We start from the raw sequence: 27,249 nt of genomic DNA on the forward strand, positions 1-27,249 counted from the left end.
CACAATGCTGAGGATTCATAATCAGATTCCCGAAAGGTTACTTCAGCTGTAAAAAGCAGCAATGGGGGAGATCAAGATTGGTGCCATGGTGCTAAGGAAGGGGAAAGCTTTTTCTCCCGGCACTGCTGCCTGGCTGCTTTAAGCCCTGGGAGGAGAAAGGGAAGGACAACAGAAGTTCTGCTTCCCTCCTCCCCTTGTGACTTAAAGCAACCCAGAAAAGACCAATTGGGGCAACTGCACAGGAGCAAAAGAATCACCCCCTCATTTGCTCAGCACTGTCCCCCTGCTCCATAACAGTACTTCCTCCAGTGGCTCCTTCTTACATGTCAGGGGATCTGATCATGGATCACCAGTGGAACCATTCAAAAGGAACCCCACATACTCTTTCAGCCCACTCATTTTTAAGTCACTGTTGAAAGGGACAGATTTTCCGAGTGACTCGAAAGAATATATATATCTATATATATTATCATTTATTATATAACATGTCAATATCAACACCAAAGGAAGAAAGAAAGAAAAAAGAAAGCGCAACATATCCTAGCTGTTTTGCTCAAGCATTCTTCGGTGTGTCAAAAGGCAGCAAAAAATAAAAATAAAAAAAATATCCTGTGAGTCACCTGAAAACGAAATAAAGAAAATGATGGGGAAAGCGTCAGTGGAGAAGCAATGCAAACTCTGTGCGGCGGTTGTGTCTGGGCATAGGGTCTGTTGGGGGAAAATATGGTGGTCAGTTTGTTGATGGCCTTTAGGACTAAAAGAGGAGGAGATACAATACCATGGTCTGGCCAGATAGGGCCCTGTCCATCTCTCGAGTGCTTGGATATGAACATTCGGTTACAAGCAGTCTCGCAAAACCACCGACTGTTTTGCCGCAGAATCTCCCAGCGACTCTTCCAGACGGCCTTGTTAGCTGTTCTCGCTCCACTCTGGCACGATGCCCACCCCATGCACAGAATGGTACTGATGGGGGGAAAGGGTCCGGGGCACCCCATGGGAATAGAGGAACTCTGGCGGTTGGAGGCTGCTGGGAGTCGACGGGATGCTCGCCTGAGGTCCACATTGCCGAACGATCGGCTGGTGAGGGACGGAGGTTTGGTGCTGAAACATGGCGTGCGTGTCCCCAATTTGCGGCGAGGTATGGTTCGCGACAGTGGTAAGGCGGGGCATCAAAGGGCCAGAGGTAAAATGGGCAGAAAAATGTTGGTAAGGGAGCCTATCCATTGGCTGCATGGCCGTCACTGTGCAGCTACTGTAGGAGGGCACGGCCGGCCATGTGTTGCAGCTGATGTCTTCCAGGCTCGGCACGGCCTCTGTGGGTTGGGCAGAGCTGGCATACATACAGGCTTGGCGCTGAGCCGATTCAGTCCTGTATGAGCTGGCATTGAGCCCCTGCTGCTGGGAGTAGCTGGAACGGTAGAAAGAATCCTCTTCAGCAGGGGACGTTTCCATGTAGGGCTTCTTGTAAGGATGCTCTGTGGTAGAACATTCTTCATCTGAGGATAGAAAACAGACAGTGAACAATCTGGAGAAATGGCATGGGGGGCTGAATCCCTTCCCCCATGCCCTATGGCCCCAATACAAACTCCCCTCCACACACACACACTTGGGAACTGAGTCAGAAGGAGGAGAAGGAGAAGGAGAAGAGTAGTAGTAGCTGATTTTTATATGCTGACTTTCTCTACTACTTAAGGGAGACTCAAACCGGTTTACAATCACCTTCCCTTCTTCACAACAGGCACCCTGTGAGGTAGGTGGGGCTGAGAGAGCTCTTAATAGAACTGTAACTTGCCCAAGGTCACCCAGCTGGCTTTGTATGTAGGAGCGGGGAAACAAATCCAGTTCACCAGATTAGCCTCCGCCACTCATGCAGAGGAGTGGGGAATCATACCTGGTTCTCCAGATCAGACCCCGCCACTCCAAACCACCGTTTTTAACCACTACACCACGCTGGCTCCCTAGGAAGGAACTCAGTGTGGGCAACATCCTACTGACAGTCAAGTTGAGGAACCTAGACATAACCGACATAAAACCATGTGACAGAGCAATATAAATTCCCTACCCTTGGAGATTTACTCAAAATGACTCATTCACACATTTATTTAGAACATTTTTTTGGTACCTTTATGCCACCTTTCCACCCAACTTAGGGTCTCCAAAGTGGCGAACAACCATTAAAACATCTTTTTAAAATACACATTGTAAAACCAATTAGACAAAAAATTAACATTCAAACAGTAAGAAGGTCAGTGATGGAGCACCAATCAAAACAGATAAGTCTTCCCTCCTTGATGGATGATGATGATCAAGGGGGACAGACTAGTCTCCCTGGGGAGGGAATGCCATAATTTTGGTAGCATGAATGAGAAGACCCTTTCTTGGATTGCCACCCATCCAGCAGTATTTTTGTTTGTTTGCATTGTTTTCTAATTCCTATTCTGTACAGCTACTTCTCCTGAATTGTTCACTGGATGTCTTATGCTGGTCTGACTGCTTTGGGTGTGTGTGTGTGTGTGTGTGTGTGTGTAAGTTGGTAATTTGCCTTGAGTCTCAATGAGAAAGGCAGGAGATAAACCAAGTAAATAAATAAATAAACAAACAGGGCATGCTGCTTTCCCCTATATCTCGTGTCCCCAATAGGCTCCTCCCATAGCTCTTATAGCCATGTCAATCTCACCTTTCAAGGTGTCACAACTACTCAAGCCCATACTCATACAGAAAATCAAGCCTATTTTGCTGCCAATAGTGATAGTCAAGTTGAGGAACCTAGACATGTGCTTCTCCAATTTGAATAAAATATCCTAACTCAGCTGAAGTTTATCTCTGAATCAAACTCTCATCTCTGATATAATAATGTTTGGTGTCTGCTTAGGTCTTCCAAGAACTCCACATTCTTTCACTTGTTAAGAATCCATGACAAGTAGGTCAGTAGTGTTATTACCCCCATATAGTAAATGCAAGGACAGATGTAGATATGGCTTAGGGTTGCCAACCTCCAGGTACTAGCTGGAGAGCCCCTGCTATTACAACTGATCTCCAGCCGACAGAGATCTGTTCACCTGGAGAAAATGGCTGGTTTGGCAACTGGACTCTATGGCAGTGAAGTCCCCAAACCCCACCCTCCTCAGGCTCCACCCTAAGAACCTCCCGCCGGTGGTGAAGAGGGACCTGGCAACCCTAGTATGGCTTGACCATAGGGTTTGATGAGGCACAGAGGTTAAGAGACTGAACAAAGAATCAGAAGGTTCCTAAACCTAGCATGAACTCACTAGGTGTCATTGGTTCTTGTAGGTTATCCGGGCTGTGTAACCGTGGTCTTGGTATTTTCTTTCCTGACGTTTCGCCAGCAGCTGTGGCAGGCATCTTCAGAGGAGTAACACTGAAGGACAGTGTCTCTCAGTGTCAAGTGTGTAGGAACACACAAGAACCAATGAACTCTGACCGTGAAAGCCTTCGACAATATCACTAGGTGTCCTTAGCCAAGCCAGGGATAGTCTTAGCCACAGGGCATCGGGGGCAGTTGTCTTGGGCCCCAGGCTGGCTGGGCCCCTGCCCCAACAGAGGGGGGGAAAGAAGAAGAGCTGGTGGCGGCCAGGTGCATCCTCCCCCTCTGGGGCTCAGGCAGCACTCAGCATCTGCTATGCACACTCCCTTGATTTGGACGATGTGAGAGCTACCCCTTTTTTTGAGCCTCAGGAGGGGACAGGCCCCAGGGAGGAGGCACTGGCAATGATTCTGGGCCCCATTCAGTACTTCTTCCCCAAAACAACTAAGACCACCCCTGACTGAAGCCTCTCAACATCAGCCCTTCCCCTTTCTGCAACGCAGAGAGAACACTGTACTACCATTGCAGGTTGTCAAGAAGTGCTTCTAGGCTTTGAAATCCTACATTAATCCCAAGAATTATTTCCTAAGGCCACAACCCTTGGCACCATCAAGCCAACATGAAGCCAGGATGCGTACAACCCAGGTTGTACACAGCAGTTCTGACCTCCTTCCCCATCATATCTTCCAGACAACACAATCAAGGAATCCTGGTTTGAAATAAACTCCAGTGGCCAGCAATGCAGAAATGCAACTGAAAGCACTATCTCAGAAGATGTGTTCCCCTTTCATAGCTACAGGCCCTCTGATGTCACAGAATAGTCCCCTGCATCTAATCTAAAGCAAATAAAAAGTTAGGCTTTTCTCTTCAAAGTGATCGCTTTAATAGTTTGCAGATTTAACCAGTTAAAACTCATGTGATCAACCAAAGGTTTCTTTAACCAAATGACAGAACTAGCATTGGCATGTGGTCTTAAACGGGTGTGTGGGCTGGGTGGGATTGCCATATCCAGGTTGGGAAATACCTGGAGATTTTTTTTGAGGGGGGGAAGCCAGAGGAGGGTGAGGTTTGAGGAGGGGAGGGACTTCAATGCCATAGAGTCCAGTTGCCAAAGCAGCCATTTTCTCCAGGTGAACTGATAGGGTTGCCAAGTGCCCGGTGGTGGCAGGTAAAATCCCGCCAATCCACTAGGCTGCCCACAATGCGTGCATGCACACCCGCACGACGCGCCTACGTCACTTTCGGGTTTACCTGGAAGCGACACGGATGCTCTAGCAACCTCCACAGAAATTCTATGGAAACCATAGAGTTTTGGCAGAGATTGCTAGTGTCCGCGTCACTTCTGGGTAAACCCAGAAGTGACATAGGCATGTCACATGGGACTCATGTGTGCATTGCGCCAGGCACACGTGTGTGTCACTCGTCGCAGCAACGCTCCAAAAAAGCTCCTGTCGATGGAGCTACGGGACCTGGTAAACCTATGAACGGATCTCTCTCAGCTGGAGATCAGTTGTAATAGTGAGAGATCTCCAGCTACTACCTGGAGGTTGGCAACCCTAGGGTGAGGAGATCTCCGCCCTCTCTAAATGGCACCCTAAGGAGATCTCAGCACAAGAATGGCCTCCTAGCAAGAGGGGCAGAGGACGAAAGGAGCAGCATCTAGCGGGGGAATTTCAAAAACTGGTCTCCTTTTTCACTGCTTTTTCCACTGAGGCCAAGCTTTCTCTTACAAGGAGCATCAGAGATGCTCCCATGTAGCTTGGGGGCTCGTAACGATGATGATAATGGATACTGTCACAGAATGAATAATTACACAATATAGGACAGGCAGGGTCTGTACAGCAAAGGGAAAGCATGTAGATGAAACAGAGCAAAAAATGGGAATGCTGTCGAAGACAAAGAGAATCCCACTGGTACAGGATGCTGGATGTCCACTGTTTAGATCAGTACATGCAGGAGAAGAATGATAGGGTGGAGTCCTGGATGGAGAGACTGGACTGCGCCAGTTCAGACAATGGGTGGGGGTAATCACTATGACCTTTTATGCAGGGACATTTCCCCACGGTCACCCCCGCCGGCTGCTTCGGGGCTTCCTTTTGATTATGCATGCCTTTTCTGCCCGTCAGAGGTCGCCTCGCTCTCCCCATGCATTTTGCCTGCAATTTCCAGATTCTGGTTAAAACAGCATCTGGAAAACATGGGCAAAATGCACAGGGAGAGCAAGGTAACCTCTGACAGGCAGAAAAGGCATACATCATCAAAAGGAAGCAGTCAGCGGGAGTGACCGCGGGGAAACATATCTGCATAAAAGACCTATGTTTAAAAGCCCCCTGTCTTTTATGAGAAATAGCATTGCCAGGTCCCCCCTCTCCTCGGGTGGGAGGTTTTTGGGGCGGAGGTGAGGCAAGATCGTGCATGTGCGACCGCGCCAATGCGACCGCGTCACTTCTGGTTTGCACCCGGAAGCGCCGCATCGCAAGAAGCCCCTTGCAATGCGGCGCTTCTGGGTGTAAACCAGAAGTGACATGTCGTGACATGCAGGCGTACATGCATGCGTTGCTTGCTGACCCTCAGATAGTCAGCGGGCAACCAGGAGGATTGGCGGGGGTTTGCCTGCCACCACCTGGCACTTGGCAACCCTAATGAGAAAGAAGAGAAAGGTAGAGTAGAACCTTTTACCCTGATTCATTGCAGGGAGTGCATTATGGAGTGGAAATAGTTTTTAAAAAGTCCTCTACTTGTATTCTGAGGGTACTCATCTACCCTACCACTACATTCTGCTGTACACAGAGATCTATCCACTGGTACAAGATGGCAAAGGGATATTGATGCATTGTTAAGTATACCTATTATAACAGACTGAGTGTCAAAGATAACCATCTTTTAAATGAAAAATTGGGGTCAGAAGTGCCGGAAGCTAACCGGGCAGGTCAGAGGGCTACACAGATTCAGCATTTGCAGGAGCTCAACCACCACCATTGATCAGGAAAGCCACAAAGGCACAATGCACTTTGCAGTCATGCTCCTTCAAGATTGTATCTCATTTTTTAGCCAATCCATTATGTGCATGGGTGTCAAGCAGCATTTCCAGTGATAAAGCAATAAGGCTTTATTTTTAACCGATTTCTTTTTGCCCTCCTTTCTACCACATGTGGCCTTCAAGGTAATTAACAAAAATGTATTCAAAACCAAAACAATTGGGTAATGCGCCTACAAAAAGCTAAAAGGCAGAGATCTTAGGGTCCTCTATCCAGTCCCCAAGGCCTTCCCATCCACTGCTGCTCCAGCTTTTCTACTTCATGGATCAAAGGAGGCATAACACTTCCTCCCCTGCAGAAACAGGTTGGGTCTTCATAATCCTTTACCCCTTGTAGCGACAAGCAGAAGTTGTCCTGTGCAAACTCACACTATATTGTGCTATTCTTGGTCTTCAACACAGAGTTATGTTCCGCCCTTATGTGAACATCTACTCACACCAGTGGTCCTACTAGGCCTGTATGGTTTACTCCAAAGAACAGTAGCTCTGCAAGAGCCCAGACAATGGCTTTCTAGGGCTTTCTAGCCAACCAGCAGGTGGGGCCAGGAGATCTCCCACAATCACAACTGTCCAGCCTCCAGAGATCAGTTCCCCTGGAGAAATTTAAAAGCCAAGATGCAATGTCTCAATTTTCTTAAAGAAAGAGAAGAACACAGAGATGTCTTACCACAGTGCAAAATACTGACTCTATATGAAATACAGACTGCTTCTATGGAGCTCCAGGCTAGGTGTGTGCATATTGGTAAACCCGAACCGAAAATAAACCCAAAATTAGCCATTTTAGTAAATTTCCAGTTCAGGTTTACCATATGCACAAACCTGGGGAAAAAGCTGAAGCCGAATAGGCAATTCCTGAAAAAGCTGAATAATTATAATTATTTTGATTTTTTTGGGTCCTGGGGGGGGATCATTTTTCGAGGTTGAGCCCCCACATTCACAGTGTAGCTTGAAGAGACTCTTCTTGCATGACCTCCAAAGTTTGGTGAAGATTGGGTCAGGGGGTCTGATTTGATGGGGTCCAGAAGGGGCTGCCCCCCTCCTCCATAGACAACCATTACAAACTTCTCAATGCTTGCCTATGGAGGAGGGGGCGTCCCCTTCTGAACCCCATAAAATGGGACCCCCTGACCCAATCTTCACCAAACCTTGGGGTTTGTGCAAGGACAGTCCCTTCAAGCTACGCTGTGAATTTGGGGGCTCTTTTCGGGAAACTGGAAAATATGCCGAATGCCCATATTTACTAGTTTGGGTATTCGGCTTATTTTAGGTTTCCTGAAAAAAAATCGGCCCCAATAAACCCAAACCTGAAATTTACCGGTTTTGTTTTTTGCACAGCCCTACTCCAGGCAGCATGCATGGGGTCTCCAGCTGGTCTCCCATCCCCACTGAGGGGACTCAGACCTGCTTCGCTTAAGCAAGATGGCTGCATCATGCTGTGGGAGCCCATGTTGCACAATACCTGCAATGAATTAAAATAACAGGCTGTGCACTGCCTGGCGCCTTACTGCTCATGTGTATGTATTTGTATGCATGCCAAATGCACTAGATACAAGATGCACATTCTGAGATTAAATTTCTGGATACCCTACAGAGAGATCCACATTCTAAAGAATGACAACTCCTTTAAAAAGGTTTTAGCCTTATTGGGGACAGAGAGGACAATGATTTACCAAGGCCAGATACTGGGGGGTAGGGTTGCCAACCTCCAGGTACTAGCTGGAGATCTACTGCTATTACAATTGATCTCCAGCCAATAGAGATCAGTTCGCCTGGAGAAAATGCCCACTTTGGCAATTGGACTCTATGTCATTGAAGTCCATCCTCTCCCAAAACCCTGCCCTCTCCAGGCTCCATCCCAAAAACCTCCCGCCGGTGGCGAAGAGGGACCTGGCAACCCTATGGAGGGCGGTAATCTGTCCCCAGAAAACAGTGCAAGTTGGAAAGTATGCTCTTTAATTGAAACATGTGGAGATTAAACTGGGGGTCTTGAGCATGCAAGATGTGAGCTCTGGCACCAAACTATGAGCCCTGTCCACAGCCAATGGCTGCTTGCTACACACAACAGTATGTCTGCTCCTTGCTGACTTTGTGGATCGCTCGATAAGCCCTCCCTCTCCTCTCTTTCCTTTTTGTTTTGTTAAAGCAGGGTAAACTAATTTTGATTTCCTGAATGGATGTTGAAGAGCTGCGCAAGGAAAGGCCAATTCACGCCCCAGAGATGTACCATTCAAGATTTACGGAACATGCCGGAAGGTATCTGACAGGATGCGGCTTCTCTAGGATTAAAGCATGTGGCAGTTTTGATAAAAGAGCCTTTTGCGGCTGGTAAAGCTCCCGCCACTGGGCAGATAGTGAGGAGACAGTAAAAGGGGAGGACAAGGGCCCCCTTAGCCACCTCATAGGGCTAGGCACGCACCAAGTGACTGAGGAGGGGGGAGATGCGCCGCAAGAGAGATAGTCCTCTTGCCTGTGACAATGCAAGGAAATTAGATAATGGGGGTGAGGGGAGAGGAAAGGAGCCAAGGGGAGCCACCCACTTAGTGGGAATCCCAAAACTGGAAGGAAACCTTTGTTGATTCTTTGTCACATCGCAGCGCTGGGGACGGATGATGGATTGCCTCTCTATCACCGGCAATCCGAGTTGGGCCCAGCCTGTTCTTGCTAAGGCATTAGGGGAGAGAACTGGCTAGAGGTCAATCCAGAGGGAGCTGGACCATTATATGAAGAACAGGGGAGTACTGTTAGTTTAACCTGGTGCCTCATAGCACTAGAACCTCCAGGTGTTTTAAAAATGTGAATATTCACCATGCAGGAACACTGTTCAGACGGGGCTGTGGGAGAGGGGAAGAGGGGGGATTTAATTTTCTGCCCCATATGATCTCACTAACTTCCCACTCCGGCACTGTAATTATTCCTAAAAAGATGAACAGCACAGGAGAGACTTTAAACCCACTCTTTATTTCCTCCCATGCTAGGGTTGCCAGGTCCCTCTTCGCCACCAGTGGTAGGTTTTTGGGGGCGGAGCCTGAGGAGGGAGGGTTTGGGGAGGGGAGGGGCTTCAATGCCATAGAGTCCAATTGCCAAAGCAGCCGTTTTCTCCAGGTGAACTGATCTCAATCGGTTGGAGGTCAGTTGTAACAGCAGGAGATCTCCATCTAGTACCTGGAGGTTGGGAACTCTATCCCATGCAGCTCTGGTCTGTCTCATGAAAGTGGGGTTGCCATCCTCCAGGTAGGGCCCAGAGGAAGAGGAAAAAGAAGAAGAGTTGGTTTTTATATCCCACTTTTCTCTACCTTTAAGGAGACTCAAACCATCTTACAATCACCTCCCCATAACAGACACCATGTTAGGTAGGTGGGGCTGAGAGAGTTCAGAGAGAACTGTGATTAGCCCAAGCAAGGTCACCCAGCAGGCTTCGTTTTTACAGGAGTGGGGAAACCAACCCGGTTCACCAGATTAGAATCTGCCATTCATGTGGAAGAGTGGGGAATCAAACCCAGTTCTCCAGATTAAAGTCCACTGCTCTTAACCACTACATCACTACACCAAATTCTATCCTCTGTAATTTGGAACCTTTTTTCAAATCCTACCCTTCCACCAAGAGGCTCAAAGCAATTCACATACTTCTTTCACCCTCTATTTTATCCTTACAGCAACTCTTCAAGGTAGATTAGGCAGAGGGAAGAAGGGAGAAACTGGCCCAAGTTAGAGTCAAAATCAAAACGTCAGATTGGGGAAGAGAAAAAAGTATACACACAGAGAACAATAAATAAAAAGTATGGAGAGCTTTGCAGCTCTACCACCAAGCAGATGGTTCTGAAGGAGTGGGTTCAAGTCTCCAAAAACTTCACCATAAAGGATCTCCTACTGTCCAACTGTTTTCCAAGGATACTCTCTGTTTTCTGGTACCTGTCCCTGTCAACTGCTGTCCTTTCCTTTAGGGGAGCTATTCTAGTTAAACAATTTTCAGTGTGCACACCCTTATATCAAATTCTTCAGGTTTGCATTCTCCTTTCCAGGTTCCCAGACATTTGATATCTAGGTGGGGTCAGACGCATTTCCCCCCCTCTTATGTGCATGCATGCAAATGCCTGGACTCAAAGTGACAACCCACTCCTTCACCTCCATTCTCTCATAACTACTTTACCACAACAGATCTTCAGATTTTTATCTGTGAAATGTAGGAGGGAAGGTTTGGCCCCAAATAACCCCCACCTCATTTCAGAAAGCCCTGTGCATGTTGTTCCTTGAGAAGAAAGCTCATCTGGGAACTGACAATTTCATGCTTCAAAGTAGGGTTGCCAGGTCCCCCTTAGCCACCGGTGGGAGGTTTTGGGGGCAGAGCCTGAGGAGGGCAGGGTTTGAGGAGGAGAGGGACTTCAATGCCATAGAGTCCAATTGCCAAAGCGGCCATTTTCTCCAGGTGAACTGATCTCTATCAGCTGGAGATCAGTTGTAATAGCAGATCTCCAGCTAGTACCTGGAGGTTGGCAACCCTACTTCAAAGTCATACATACCTAGGGTTGCCAGCTCTGACTTAGAAAATATCTGGAGATTTTTGGGGTGAAGCCTGAGGAGGGCGGGGTTTGGGGAGGGGTGGGACTTCAATGCCTTGGACTCCAATTGCCAAAGTGGCCATTTTCTCCAGAGGAACCGATCTTTATCGGCTGGAGATCAGTTGTAATAGCGGGAGATCTCCAGCCACCACCTGGAGGTTGTCAATCCTATACATACCAGAAACCTTTTCTATTCATATTGAGTTAAGCAATAATAATGGTGGCCAGTATACCCTGGTTTATAGCCTCCCAAAAGGGGCAGAAGAACTGTCATGCAAACCAAGAACAGACTGTTGGTCATTCATGTGGAAGCTTGGTGGGGAAAGGATAGCGATTCCCTCAGTGCATATCCAAAGAAAGGCAAAGGCCAGATAGGATGAGGACATGGCTTAGTGGTAGAAAGTCTGCTTTGCATAAACAAGGTCCCGAGTTCAATCCCTGCAATCTCCTGTTAAAATTATAAAGTTATAAGTGATGTGAAAGATCTCTAACTGAAACCATGGAGAGCCACTGCTGTCAAATGAGATAATAATGACCTTTATAAACACATCATTTCCCTACCAAGTTTTCAACATAAATGGCCAATTGTATGGTCTTGGTTTGCATGATCGCCTAATTTCAAGCATTCATGTGTGTTCAGATTCCTTATCACATTTTTATTCCACTCTTTCTTCATAGTCCAAACAGTGGCATTCATAGATCTCCTCTGCTCATTTTATTTTAACTGCCTTGCAATGTAGATTAATAGGGTTGCCAACCTCCAGGTCATAGCTGGAGATCTCCCGTTATTACAACTGATCTCCAGACAATAGAGATCAGTTCACCTGAAGAGAATGGCCACTTTGGCAATTGGACTCTATGGCATTGAAGTCCCTCCCCAAGCTTCGCCCTCCTCAGGCTCTGCCCCAAAAATCTCCAGGTGTTTTTCAAACCAGAGCTGGCAACCCTATAGATTAGACAGAGATAAAATGATTGGCCCAAAGTCACCCAGAACAGCTTCCAGAACTGGAGTTTGAGCCCAGATCTCCCCAATTGTTATCCGACATTCCAACCACTCCCCCTATGTGGCATCTTGACTAGTGCCAACACAAATTCAAGAAAGGAAAAATAACCCAATTTGTATTTCTCTCTTCATCTCAATTGTTTGGGCCATTCCCAGTTACAGGTGATACAAGGTTCACCATCCTCCTTGTCTCCCTTGGCACAATCCAAACTCTGTTTTTTCCCCCCTAAGGTAAAGGTAAAGGTCCCCTGTGCAAGCACCAGATCATTCCTGACCCATAGGGTGACGTCACATCCCGACGTTTCCTAGGCAGACTTTGATTACGAGGTGGCTTGCCAGTGCCTTCCCCAGTCATCTTCCCTTTATCCCCAGCAAGTTGGGTATGCCTCCCCCCCCCACTAGTGTCTAATAGCCCTGACCTGGATGGTCCAGGCTGGCCTGATCTCATCAAATCTCAGAAGCTAAGCAGGGTCAGCCCTGGTTAGTAATTGGATGGGAGACCACTAAGGAATACCAGGGTTGCTGTGCAGAGGAGGCACTGGCAAAACTGCCTCTGTCAAGTCTCTTGGCTTGAAAACCCTATGGGGTGGCCATGAGTCGGCTGTGACTTGACAGCACTTCATACACACAGGTATATTAAGTTGCTGATCAATTTACTGTGTTGCCGTCATAAAACTGTTGCAGACTGCTTTCTGCAGGGCTTTCCCACCAAAAAACCTTTTTCTCTCTCCTCCTCCCAACTTTTATGATGAAGAGTTCTCAGAAACTCGAAAGCTGGTCAATTCATTTGTGAATCTATCTTTTCATAGATAATCATAAAAGGTGTTGTTGCACTGTTGTTGTTTTTGGAGATTTTCTAACGAGCCAATAGCGTATCAACATTTTTGTGTGTGCAATATGTATGTGGTCGGGGGACTCAAAGGCATAATAGTATTAAATCTGGCAATAATTGGCAATAACATTTCACATCTTATATCCTTGAATTAATTATCAAGAGAAATGCACTTCATTTTCATTGCCTATTAGAATGAAGTTTTTAAAATGTCATTAGAAACTTCCAAAATGCAAACACCCTTACTTGCATATCCCCATCTCGTTTGCTGTTTGGGCAAATGGTTTAACAAGTCCTACACAACTACTAAGAACAGTACATTAAACACAAACCCTCTGCCCCCTGACTAACCCTGCATTAGTCATTTAAGTATTGGAATCAATCCTGAATCCTTTTTGGTGGCCTCCTAACCTGATAAGCTATCTTCATCCCAGGCACCAGTTATCTTCCTGGATGTGGATTCAGCCTGCATACAGCTATGCGCTCAACTCTCTGTATTCCATCTTGGCTGCTTTCTGTAATGTATTTGAACTGAAATTGTCAGCCCCAACGGGGCTACACACGGAGCTGCCCTTGAAGGCAACACATTTTGGTTGCCCTAACATCAAACTGGATTAGGGTTGCCAGCTCCAGGTTGGGAAATTCCTGGAGATTTGGGGGGTGCAGCCTGAGGAGAGTGGCATTTGGGGAGGGGAAGGACTTCAATGGGATATAATTAGGGTTGCCAACCTCCAGGTACTAGCTGGAGATCTCCTGCTATTACAACTGATCTCCAGAGATCAGTTCACTTGGTGCCGGATTTACGTATAAGCTAAACAAGCTATAGCTTAGGACCCCACTCTCTTGGGGCCCCAAATTTTTTTTAAAGGAAATAATAATTATTTCACTATTAATATACTTCTTCTTAATTGTATTTCAGTTCAACAATTACTTTGATAAAATACATATTTTGTTATGTGCAAATGGCTTTAGATACCTATTAGGTCCATAAATTACCATATAGCGTATATTCAACACAAAAAACAGCGACAATTTGTTGTTGGCAAAGGACAGCTGGACATATAAAGGGCCCCATTACCTTCAATAGCTTAGGGCCTCATCAAACCTAAATCCGGCCCTGAGTTCACCTGAAGAAAATGGCCACTTTGAAAGGTAGACTCTATGGCATTATATCTAGGGTTGCCAGGTCCCTCTTCACCACCAGCAGGAAGTTTTGGGGGTGGAGCCTGAGGAGGGCGGGGTTTAGAATCCAATTGCTGTAGCCTGGAGATGAGGTATAATAGCGGGAGATCTCCAGCCACCACCTAGAGGTTAACAGCCGTAAACTGGATGATCAGTATAAAACAAAGTCAGGCAAGAAGGGAGAAAAGATATTTCAGGGCACTGTTGACCTCTAATGGTTGCATAACAACTTGCTGCTAAAAGTACAGGAACAAGGACCAGCCTCTCTAAGCCTAGGAAAACAGCCGATGCTTGCCTATCTAAAGACATCAACCACGGTGGAGGCCATGAAATGTGAGGAAATGCTCTCTATTACCCAAAGAACTCTAGAATAGAAGTGAGCTAGAAAAAAACACCTGACCTTTTCTCTTGGTGCAGTGGTAAATCTGGCTATGGTCCTGGGATACTGGGTATGGGTTGGCAGGTGGTAGCAGGTCCTGGGAGGTGCTGGAGACACCGTTCTCACACTGGAACTGAGAGCCGATGTTAGAAGAGGCAGACAGAGCCCGGGTCTCGCCACTGAAAGGGCTGTGGCTGGAGGCTACTTTCTGCCTGACTGTGCTCCTGGGAACCACCGGATACTCTTTGCTGGAAACACATGCAAAAGAGAGGGCAGCATATTAATGCGATGCCAGGCATTTGCTTCAATCCCCCAAGCAGAGCCGCATTTCACAATCAGGATCAGACTATTCCTTGTTAGTGCTGCCACACTAAATCCATGCATAAAAAAAAATCAAAGATTCTTTAAAAAAATCAACCAACGTGTTCCCTATTAGGTGGACACTGGACAGCAGGGTTTTTTTTAATGCATGAGAACAATGAATGTTTTTAAAGCATGTGGCAGCTTAGAAGAGGCATTCCTTTGTCACACATGAGACAGTGCCTCTTCAAAAATGGCCCCTATTGGGCATCACCCCAAAATGAGAAATAATGTTTTTTTTCCTGCAAAACGATTGCTTTATTCAAATACATGTCTAAGCAATTACTTTATCAAAAATCTTAAATCATCTAAGGCTGCACCCTTATCTTTATTAGTATGGGAGTAAGCCCTACTGAACAGCAATGGGAATTACTTGTGAGTAAGCCTGGATAGACTCAGGTAGATGTTTCTTATGGCCATAATCCTAAACCCACTTATCAGGCAGCAAATCCCCTTCGGTGAAGGGCAACTTACTTCTGAGTAAACATGCACAAGAATGAAGCTATAAGCCACAACAAATGAAAATACAGATACCTGTCCGAGATGCATTATGCTAATGAGTTCCATATGCTAAGGTTGTCCAACTGCCTTTAAAAAATGATCCAAAGTCAGTAGGGTGATTGGCTATGTCATTTCACAACGGGCTGCTTGTAAACCCTCTCATTTATCCTTAGAGAGTCTTAAGGAACTCCATCAGAAATAGCCAAAGGGAGCAGGTAAGCAACTTTCTTATACCAGCTACAGTAGAATCACTTGTTTTAAGCCAAAACACGAACAACTCTACTACTGAAAAAGCAGCAAAACCAAACCACCCACAGACAAGTTAAGGGTTTCTACATGCCATGATAAACTCCCCAGATATGAAGAAAATACATATAACTTTGTAAAAGAAAAAATGATCCGAGCATGCTCTGAGAGGCACAGAGTGTTCAGAGTAGGTTACAAACAAATGCAAAACAGGGATGGAAATTTAGCCTACTCAAACCTCTGAGTGGGTCTAGAATCCTTAAAGAAGGGGAAATTATTCCTTCCTCCTATTGTTCTTTCCAAACCCCAAGCTTCTGCCACTTCTGCCATGGAAGCTTACTGGGTGACCTGGGGCCAGGCACACATTATCACCTTAACCTATCTCATAGGACTATTGTGATAATAAAATGAAAGGAGAACATGCCCCTTTGGTTCCAAATTGGGCAGAAAGGTGTGGTATAAATGAAGTAAATAAATATTACAAAGGAAAGAAGAACGTCCACAGAAGAACAGCTGGTTATAAGATTGGGAAGTTCTGTTGTCAAATAAACATACCCTGTTATGGGAAAATATGAAATGTCAGTAGTTTGATGAACAAGAGAAACTGAGGGCCGATGTCATTGGTTGATTTCATATGGTTAGCAGGAGTGGGGGGGAGGAAGGGGGCTATTTCGGGGCTTGCAGCTGCACTGTCAAAACTAGGAAAAGCCTGAAAAGCCACCGTATCTGACGAAACATCCCTTTTCAGGCAAGAGAAATACCCTGAGATTATCAATAGATGGATGTACAGAAAAAGATGCACGCTCATTAGAAACATATGCGTTGCGCTGTCTGCAAGAAGATGCAGTCTCTTCACCAGACACTGCGCACTCCCAAATCTATTGTTACATTTACATCACGGCTGGCCCTTCGCAAGTTGGAGAAGGGGTCATGGCTCAGCAGCCGATCATGTGCTTCGCATGCAGAAGCCCCCCCCTCCCCGTTTCGATTGCTGCAATCTCTGGGCACAGATGTTGAGAAGAGCTTTTTCAGCTTGAGACTTTGGAAAGCTGCTGCCAGAGACCGTGGACAAACATTGAGTGAGGTGGACTGAAAAGGCAAGTCTATAAGTGAGCCCAGTGGTGTGGGGATGTTGCCATGATCTAGCCAAAAATAAAGGACCTGCTTTGCATGTTGGGGGTCCCAGATTCAATCCCTGACATCTCCAGATAAAGAATCTCTTGGAGGGAGATGATGGGAAAGGCCTCTCTCGGCCTGAGAACCTCGAAAAGTGTTGCCGCTAGGGTTGCTAGCTCCGGGTTGGGAAATACCTGGAGATTTTTGGGGTGGAGCCTGGGGAGGGTGGGGTTTAAGGAGGGCCTTCAATGCCACAGAGTCCAATTGCTAAAGCGGCCACTTTCTCCAGGGGTACTGATCTCTATCAGCTGGAGATCAGTTGTAACAACAGGAGATGCTACAATGCTATGCTATTACTGGAAGAAGTCAGCATCAGGTTCCCAGAAAGCAACATTTGCTGTCCTCTGCCTATGGCTCTACCCACACAGTCAGAAAAAGAAGGGAGATTTTCTGTAGTAGTCAGGAACGTATACTATCTGTGCTTAGAGAATGCAAGCTGGATTCTCTAGTGTAGTTATTATATTGTGTGTGTGTAAAGTGCCGTCAAGTCACAGCCGACTTATGGCGACTCCTTTTGGGGTTTTCAAGGCAAGAGACTAACAGAGGTGGTTTGCCAGTGCCTTCCTCTGCACAGCAACCCTGGTTTTCCTTGGTGGTCTCCCATCCAAATACTAACCAGGGCTGACCCTGCTTAGCTTCTGAGTTCTGACGAGATCAGGCTAGCCTGGACCATCCAGGTCAGGAGTTATTATATTAACGGGTGCCTTTTCCTTCTTCAGACACAGGCCTTCAGAATTAAGAACTGTCCAAATTATCCAGTCTGGATTCAAAGAAGACCATCTAGTTCTTTGTTGTTGTTGTTGTTGTTTTTAAAAAAGTCATGTTTTACATACAACTGGCACTAACTCGGGAAGAGGATGCATGATGCCAGCCAGAGTGAGCAAGCAGCAGTCCCCCTATTGGATCAAGACCCTTTCTAACTAAGGAACAACACCTGGGACACTTGGAGCGACTCCTCAAATGCTGGGCAATAATATGGTTGCCACCTCTGGCTTGGGAAATTCCCGGGGATTCGGGAGTGGAGCCTGGGGAGGGACTTGATATAATGCCATGCAATCCACCCTCCAAAGCAGCCATTTTCTCCAGGGAAACCGATATCTGTAGTCTGGAGATCAATTGTAATTCTAGGAGATCTCCAGGCCCCATCTGGAGGTTGTTGACCCTAGAAATAAATGACATCTCAACACAGCAAAACAAAAACATGACTTTGGTATTTTCTCACATGACACCAAAAAACGTAGGCAACAGAGCCACATGTACATTTTATCCAGCCTAGTTCAGTTACAGCAAACATCTTACTTGTGTTACAGACTTGCTTTGTGTTTTTTGTGAGAAAAACAGGGGGGGGGGATGTTCTGAATGCACACAGGTCTGGCATCTGCATGAGACACCCCTTAAGGGGGGAAAAGTTTAAATCTTGATGGAGACACCATATTTGTCATCTTGTGAGAAAGTGCTCCAATCGTCACTGGTTGTTTGTCAGAAAACAACTGAGGAGAGCCAGTGTGGTGTAGTGGTTAAGAGCGGTGGTTTAGAGCGGTGGACTCTGATGTGGAGAACTGGGTTTGATTCCCCGCACCTCCACATGAGCAGCAGAGGCTAATCTGGTGAACTGGATTTGTTTCCCCACTCCTACACATGAAGCCAGCTGGGTGACCTTGGGCTAGTCACACTCGCTCAGCCCCACCTACCTCACTGGGTGTCTGTTGTAGAGAGGGGAAGGGAAGGTGATTGTAAGCCAGTTTGAATCTTCCATAAGTGGTAGAGTAAATCGGCATATAAAAACCAACTCTTCTTCTTCTACATCTTTTCTATGCTCATCAGTGCCCACAGATCACAATAGGGACACCTTTGGGTAACCTTGCTCTCACATCACTGCCTCAGCAAATCCCTCCCCCACATACACAATACCCAAACTTTGCACTTTGCTAAAAGCTCTTCTCTGCCTGCAGGAGGCAGTATTTGCTTACTCCAAAGTAACTTGCCCTGCACTGGCTTATGAAGCACAATATGCCCAGGCTTTCAGCATCTAGCCTGCTCTGGAAATGCAGTCATTACACACCCTGCTCCTCCCCAGTCAAGCTCAAGGGAAACCCATACTTGTGTCCCACACCGATTGGCTGTGAAGCAGTGACATCACTAACAGAGCAATCCTGTGCATAATGACTCCAGTCCAAATTAATTAATTTCAGTGGGCTTGGATTAGAGTAACTCTGCATCAGATTGTACTATTGCTCACTTCTTACTCCCCAAAGCATTTTTTAAAAAAGAATCAAAAGCTTTAACTTTAAAGGGGGAAAGGGGGTGAAGGGATAATTGTTTGTTGGTTTGCCCTCGAGTCACAGCTGACTTATGGTGACCCAGTAGGGTTTTCAGAGCAAGAGACATTCAGAGGTGGTTTGGGATTGCCTGCCTCTGCGTCACGGCCCTGATATTCCTTGGAGGTCTCCCATCCAAATACTAGTCAGGGGCAGGGCTGTGTGTGACTGGCCCAAGGTCACCCAGCAAACTTCCATGGCGCGAGTGGGGTTTTGAACCTGGGTTTCCCAGGTCCTAGACCGCCACCTTAACCACTACACCACACTGGCTCTGAAGAAATACACATTTAACTAAATAAATGTTTATATAGCACATTCAAAATAAGGTGGGAAGCTTGCTTGAAATATGGGGAGGGGGAGAAAGGAGCAAGGCAACCTTAATTTGGTGCACTTTGAAGTAAATTCAATGGGAGATACTCCCTACTGTGTTCAGAATCGCAGCTTCCAGGAAAAACCCAGGTCTATCCAGAAGTAACCCCCATTTTATTTAATGGTGCTTACACCCAGGAAAGTGTTCTTAGGACTGAAGCCTAAATCAACTTGTCATTCACTGTGTAGTACTTCTAATTCATTTGTGGAGGTGGGAGAAGGAGAAAAAGCTGGGCTTGATCTGCAGGAGATAAAGCCTGATCTGAGTGTCTGCATATATACCTTGAGTATGCTGACAGTGCAGTCCTAACTAGAGTTACACCTTTATAAGCCCATTGGCTTCGATGAACTTAAAGTGTACAACTCCACTTAGGACTACACTGTTTACATAACGTGTTCTAAAACAGCAGTTCAAACGCATCAGCAAAGTTTGCTGTTTGGAAAGGTAGTTCATGGGATCAAACAGCAGCGATTGCACTTTACTGCACAGGTGTGGTGTGTGCTAACAGTTCTTTAAAAGGCATCCCAAAAATCTACCCAAAAAGCAAAACTGAAATAAAAATAGGGGTATTTGGATGGGAGACCACCAAGGAATACCAGGGTTGCTGTGCAGAGGAAGGCACTGGCAAACCACCTCTGTTAGTCTCTTGCCATGAAAACCCCAAAAAGGGGTCGCCATAAATCGGCTGCAACTTGATGACACTTTACACACACACACACAAGTGATTGGCCAGATTATAAACTATTTACCAGAATATTAGGACTGTCCCTACATATGGACATTTGAAGTAAATGCTTTGGATAGTTGGTTTTTCTCCATCTTAAAATGAATCGTCCTTATTAACGTAGCTATAGAAGCCTTGCAAATAACTAACTAGCCCACAGTACTTTACTAGCCAAACATGCCTAATCTTACATTGTTTGGCATTATTCTTCCAGTTCACAAATGCTTCCTTGGACAGGAGAACACTTGGCACAAATGAATTTGTAAGCCTCAGCTATGGCTAAAGAGACCTCTTAGTACCAAGATATCTGTAGATACAGGTACTCATAACCCATATCCAGCATAATATAAGAGGATGTGTATAAATGCAGCTTTATATAATGTTCACAGTGTTTTATCTATCCTGGAGTGACTGACTTTCCCTCACTTCCACATTGCATTGGACAGACACATATGTCCATAATCTGCATGCTATATCAAGTAGGATGTCTACCTTTTCCATTTTTAAAAGCACAATGCAAGCATGTATTCACATAAAATACACATCACTTGATCCTACTTTCATAAAGTGAAGGTGCAAGAGTGCTTTGGAAGTGGGAAAGGAGGAGTGAGTTGGCGACAGCACAAGCCAATCAGCACTATGCGTCTTTTACTTCAGCTGCAAAAACCAGAAACGCTTTTCATAGAATGTTATGCCAGAGAGGAATACGTGTACGCTGCTGTACACAGCAGCAGCTCGACTGAACAAGTTACTTTGGACACATCCTGATCCTTAGGATGAAAACATATCTAAAAGGCAATCACCCAATTTTTGTCTTTAGAGAGAATCTCTGAAGATTTTACCTTTGCATTCTTGACATTCTGTGCAGCTCCATGTCGTCACTGCCTCTAAATCCTTTTGCAAAGGGGTTGTTTTCAATCTTGAGCTGGGTGATCTGAAAATAGAAACCAAAAGGGGGAAAGGGACAGTCAGGCTTCATTTATTCTGACTACAAACCACTGGCTACTGCCCACCCCACAAAAAACACTTAGTTCAGCTTTCCTCTCTGATTTTGTCTGATTACAAAATATTCTGGCATTTCTAGTATAAGCATGTAAGCCCTTGTCCAACTTGAACTTGTTTTTAATGGTAAAAGCAGAATAGTTTGGGGCGGATCTCACAGAGCTTCTAACCCTGGTAAACAAGACTATAAAACTTAAGGAGAATGAGGGTTGCAATCTAATTTTTATCTTCCAGGCCTTATTTGCTGGGCCTCTGCAGGACACAGTCCTGACCTGGATAGCCCCAGCCTAGCCTGATCTCACATGAACACATGAAGCTGCCTTGTACTGAATCAGACCCTTGGTCCATCAAAGTCAGTATTGTCTACTCAGACCAGCAGCGACTCTCCAGGGTCTCAGGTAAAGGTCTATTCACATCACCTACTTGCCTAGTCCCTTTAACTGGAGATGCTGGGTATTGAATCTGGTACCTTCTGCATGCCAAGCAGATGCTCTACCACTGAGCCACGGCCCCTCCCCTCTTGGCACAGCCCCTCCCCTCTTGGCAGATCTCAGAAGTTAAACAGGGCAAGTATTTGGATGGGAGACCTCCAAGGCATACCTGGACCATGACGGAGGCAGGCAATGGCAAACCACCTCTGAATGTCTCTTGCCCTGAAAACCCTATGGGGTCATCAAAAGTCAGCTATGACTTGTCGGCCAAAAAACAAAAGCAGGACACTGGAACTGTGTGTATGGGGGGGATCAGCTTGCAGCCCCCCAAAAAAGTTCTCAATAGAGGGAGATCCCACAGGAGACTCCAGCAATTTGCAAGCAGTCTTATTACATAACTGGACAGGAAACCGAGTGGTCACGTGACCTGCACCAACACCTCAGTATTTTTTGGAGTCCGCTGAGCTGCTGACAACTTCAGTCAAAGCCTCATGGAAATCAGTTCGGGAGCCCAAGTCTTACTGGAGGAAGGGATTTAATAAGTCTCTTTCTGACAGCCAATACACCAGGGGAAACAGTCAGCTCAGCTTCTCCTGCTCCTGTTGCTGGGTTCAATAGCACGTGTGTCTGAGCATATGCAGGGAGCCAACTTTTTTTCCCCAATGGGGTTCCTGTACTTTGAAGAGCTCACATTCTGAACTGAAGCTACTTCCAGAAAGAAAATGCAGAAGTGGGGTGCACTTCCTGGGGGAAAAAAAACATTGGCAACCTTGGCTGTCTGCACCCTAGCTAGCTCTCATTTGCTCATGCAAAAAAACATAAAAAGAGTTCTGCTGGATCAGGCCAAGGGGTCAATCTAGTCCAACATGCCGTTTTTCAGTGTGGTCCATCAAACGCCAACAGAAGGCCTACAAGTAAGGAGCAGAGGCTGCAACCATTATATGACAATCTCCTTTAAAATTTTCTGCCTTCTTTAGGAAATAAAGGTAGATAACTAAATCGATATTTAGTACCTGAAGATGATAGTCCTAGTTCATTGACAGAATAAAAGGTATAAATTTATATTAAGGTAATAGAAGTTATTTGATCAGTAATCATTTATTAAGTGCTTTTAATTCTTTTGTAATATGATATATTTTGTAAGAGAATAGTAATACAATATTAGGTATCAATTAATAATTAGTGGTAGAATTTATTGGGTGAGATCAGAGTAGATGATAGATGTATGTTAGCATCACTTTATTGAAGCTTGGACACAGATATATTTGCTTTCTTTTCTTTTCCTTTCCCCTGTATATCCTTTTTTTCTGTACCCCAATATATAAAAATAAAAGTATTATTAAAAAAAAAAGTAAGGTGCAGAGGCCAAAGCCACTATCAGTTCCTAATCCTGACCTTCCAGGAGCTGGCAGTGGTATAATGCCTCTGGACATGGAGGTTCCACTCACCCATCGTGGCTAATCTCCATTGATGGATGTATCCTGTATGAATTGGTCTAAACCCTTTGAAAGCCCATCTAAGCATCTCAGCGCCCAGATTTTTTTTATTATTGGTATGCAAATAACATCGGATCTTTTTCAACAGAGCCGCTGTTAGGAGAGTCGAGTATGAGAACTGTAGGTGGTTCTGTGCGAGAGGTTGGCAAGCCACCGTTATTTTACTAGTCAGGCCGGTAAAACCACATCCTGGCAAGAAACCAGCATGAGTTCTGAACTGCTAATAAACTCCAGAGCTGCCCTGCCAAGTCTTCCTTGCCACCAACACCACCCCCAAATTCCCAGGCTCCACCTCTGACCTATGAGGTTTCTGTCATGCACTGGAAACAGGAAAGAAAGGAGGAGAGAGAAGTAGCAATTCTGAAATTTTAAAACTGGCAGCACTAATTTTATGCAATAGAATTGGGCAGGAGATAAATTGAGAAGGGGGGAAACGGGCTGCCAACTTTTCAGCCGGCCTGCATATGTGTAGCTACCAGGGACTTAACATGTGCATATTAGCTGTGTGACAAGATTGGATTTAGGAACTTGGCACAAGAATCTTAATGTTCTTTTAATGGCTGTGGATGGATGTTTCCATGTGGTGACCTGCAGAGGGGGCAAGAGGGAATCAGAAACATGCATGTATGAATGGTCACATACACATGCGTTTTTAGCTGGGCTCAGCAGAAACTGGTGCGCAACCTTGGCTCAAAAAGCACAAATTGTTTTCTGGAGAATCTCTCGCCTGCCATAGGAGTGTCCTTCTGCCTCTGCTTCACTGTCACGTTTTCACCCCGTCTTTCCTCCTCCAAGGAGCTCAGGGTTGCTTACTTTTTATTTTTACACCAACACTGAGAGGGAGACCAGGATAACAGACAGAGACTGGTTAAAGGCCACACAGTGAGCTTGATGGCAGAGTGGCCATTTGAATCCAGGTCTCTCCTATTCTGCTCTGGCCCACAAAGCACTACACTGCAGTGCCCCACACTGGCCTTATGAAGTGACATCACAAGTCTCCAGGTCTCTCACATGCAAAGGAATTTTTTTTAAAAAAGGTGACTAGGAACATCATACTGTTTTTATTTACTTTTACATACATGGCTGCTTCCCTCACAATCACCCCTCAGATGACTTTGGGACTTTGTTTTGATTATGCACGCTGTTTCCAACTATCAGAGATCGCTCTCCCACTGAGTTTCCCTGCATTTTGCCCACCTTTTCAGAAACCTGTTTCATCTCAAATTTGAAAATGTGGGCAAAATGCAGGGAAACGCAGGGGGGAAGGAGGCGACCTCTGATGGTTGGAAACAGCATGCATAATCAACACAAAGACCCAAAGTCATCAAAGGGGTGACGGCAAGATAAGCAATCATGCATAAAAGGCCACTGATGCATAGATTCATGTAAGCCAGCCTGGAACGGCAGGATATAAACAGACTGACAGAGAGCCAGTGTGGTGTAGTGGTTAAGAGTGGTGGTTTGGAGTGGTAGACTCTGATCTGGAGAACTGGGTTTGATTCCCCACTCCTCCACATGAAGCCAGCTGGATGACTTTGGGCTAGACTTAGAGAGAGTTGAGTGTGTCTGTTGTGGGGAAGGGAAGGTGATTGTAAGCCGGTTTGAGTCTCCCTTAAGTGGTAGAGAAAGTCGGCATATAAAAACCAACTCTTCTTCTTCTCCTCCTCCTCCTCCTCCTCCTCCTCTACAAGACTGAACTGCAAAGCCCCAGGTGTGAATCTCCCCTCTTCTGCAAGTTCAGGAAAAAACTTTTGCGAAGAAACTCCTTATCCGGAAGTCCAGGAAACGAGCCGGTGTGATGTATTTGTTAATGTGCTGGATTAGCAACTAGGCTGAAACCCAGACTGAAATGCATTGCCCATTCCACCATAGAACCCAGTTGGATAACCCTGGACCAGTCATTCTCTCTCTCAGACAACCCCTAATGAGGGGGTTGTGAGGATAAAAATGAAGGAGGGAAGAATTATTCACGCACCACTCCCTACTTTGGAAGAAGGATGAGATTCAATCGGACTAATAATATAGCCTATCAGATTGTTTTTTAGGAGGTAGAACTCAAAGGAACTCTAGATGCAATGCATGGCTCTCTCTTCCTCGGTGTTATCCTCACAACATCCCTATGAGGTAGGCTAAGCTAAGAGAGAGTGGTGGTCTTAAGGTCACCCAGCAGCTTCAAGGTGGGTGTTTGAGCCCAGGTCTCTGTAGCCCTACCTGAATATAGATCAGTCAAACCGTTCTCCCTCAGCCCTCTGATCTTCAATATGGGGGATCAATTTACATAGTTCTTACATTATAGACCACCTTTTCTTCCATCCTGGAACTCATCAATATGGGACACACAGTAGTCCATCGAGAGTTCCCATCTGGGAGTCTGTTTCACTATATACCAGCCCCAACCTTAACTTACTTTATGTCGAGAAATTCCAAAAGACTCAAAGCACAGTGCATGGCTCTGCCTCACTCCATTTTTCCCTCACCACATCCCTGTGAAGCAGGCCCGGACTAGGGAAAGAATTCAAATCCCCACCTGTAAGCTTCTGTGGGTTTCCTGGAAAGAAGGTTCTGGTCTGAGCAAGCTTGGCTAGAATAAGAACATAAGAAAAGCCCTGCTGGATCAGACCAAGGTCCATCAAGTCCAGCAGTCTGTTCACACAGTGGCCAACCAGGTGCCTGCAGGAAGCCCACAAACAAGACGACCGCAGCAGCATTACATAAATAAAAATAAATAAAAGCTAAGGTCTTTAAGGGGACACTTTTTTGGCTATGATAGATCAACAAGACTAACTTTCTGGAAATGCTACTTTACAGGGCTGTTGTAAGGAGAAGAAGCAGCTAATTATGTGAAACACATACAGGGCAATCCTAAACAGAGGGGGTTACCACACTTTGTATTCCCAACGATGTATTAAGAGTTTGAAAATGTTGTAAAAAAACATCGCTTTAAAAGGGATTTTGGATACAACGGCTAATAAATGGTTGGAAGACATCTTCACATCTAAAGGGGCCAAACAAAGTGCGGATAGTATTTTTTATAACGTTTTCAAACTCTTAATACATCAGTGGGAATACATAGAAAGTGCGAACTGTATTTTTTATAACATTTTCAAACTCTTAATACATCGCTGGGAATACAAGTGTGGTAACCCTGATCGTTGCTCCAGTCTAAGGACATTGATTTCAGTGGGTTTAGACTGGAATAACTCTGCCTAAGATCGCACTGATGGGGAGAGGGGCCGTGGCTCAGTGGCATGCAGAAGGTCCCAGGTTCAATCCCCGGCATCTCCAGTTAAAGGGACTAGGCAGGTAGGTGATGTGAAAGACCCCTTGCCTTGTTGGAAATTGGGCTCTCCCGGTGTCACTTGCCTCCACACTCAAAGGGGTGGGTGGGAAACTGACCAGTTAGTCAGATAGATAGATGGGAGGTTGTTAGCAGTTGCACCTCTCCCCTCATTTCCTGCCCTTTGTTGTTTAGAGCTGTATTGTCAGGGACAATATCCTCTTCCTACTCTCTTCCCTCTCACCCTCAACGAAGCAAGACCTAGGAGCCGGGCTCTTCATGAGCTCAGGCCTTGCCACTCCAGAGATGGAGTGGAAGGCAGGTAACTTCTTTTATATCAAAGGAATTAGCTAGATAGATTAGGATAGGGGACCCTGTATGTCCTTTCCTATCCAAAGTGTATTTCCACAATAAATATACTTAGTTTGATTAGAGCAAACGACTGCTCCTTTTGTTTTTCACACACGCAAGCACGTGTAGCTTCTGCTGCTGCTAAGCTTAAGGCACTCTGCTAAATATTAGGAATATGCAACTACGCACATTCCAACATGCCTGAGACCCTGGAGTGCGGCTGCCGGTCTGAGTAGACAATACTGACTTTGATGGACCAAGGGGCTGATTCAGTAGAAGGCAGTTTCACGTGTTCATGTGCTCATCCCACCATCTCCGCTTCATCTGCTTTTCAGAGAAGGGAGAGAAGGACGGCGGCGGCCCCTCTCCAGCCCCAGAGGAAGGGGACCCCAGCCACCACCCTCTTCCCCTCCCGTTTCTTGTACCTTGTGATTCTGGTACGAGGTCACGGCGATAAAAGCCGTCTCCGGAAAGACGTGGGTGCAGAAGGCGGTGTTTTTGGAGCCGAAGCCGTTGTTCTCGTCCGCCTTGACGATATGGAGCCGCGGCTGGTATTTGTGCATCGAGTTGAGGATGATCTGGAAGAGAAGGCGACGGGCAGGCGGCGTCAGACCCAGACGGGAAGCCGGCGGCGGCGGCGAAGACCCCGGGGGTCAGTTAGGAAAACCGACGGGCCCTCCTTT

General features: G+C 46.0%; 1 protein-coding gene across 2 annotated transcripts in view; it reads right to left on the reverse strand.

The window, feature by feature from the left end:
• Positions 1 to 908: 908 nt before the first annotated feature.
• Positions 909 to 27,249, reverse strand: part of TBX5 (T-box transcription factor 5) — a 45,808-nt gene continuing 19,467 nt past the window's right edge. For both annotated transcript variants that reach the window (XM_056859412.1, XM_056859411.1), the window contains 4 exons: positions 26,992 to 27,144; positions 20,852 to 20,943; positions 14,336 to 14,562; positions 909 to 1,496 (listed from right to left, as the gene is read on the reverse strand). In XM_056859412.1, coding sequence (XP_056715390.1) covers positions 910 to 1,496; positions 14,336 to 14,562; positions 20,852 to 20,943; positions 26,992 to 27,144 — 1,059 coding nt within the window. In that variant the 3' untranslated portion in view covers position 909. The remainder of the gene's footprint in view (positions 1,497 to 14,335; positions 14,563 to 20,851; positions 20,944 to 26,991; positions 27,145 to 27,249) is intronic.

Source organism: Euleptes europaea, chromosome 13, assembly GCF_029931775.1.
Source record: "Euleptes europaea isolate rEulEur1 chromosome 13, rEulEur1.hap1, whole genome shotgun sequence".
NCBI classification, from domain to species: domain Eukaryota; kingdom Metazoa; phylum Chordata; class Lepidosauria; order Squamata; family Sphaerodactylidae; genus Euleptes; species Euleptes europaea.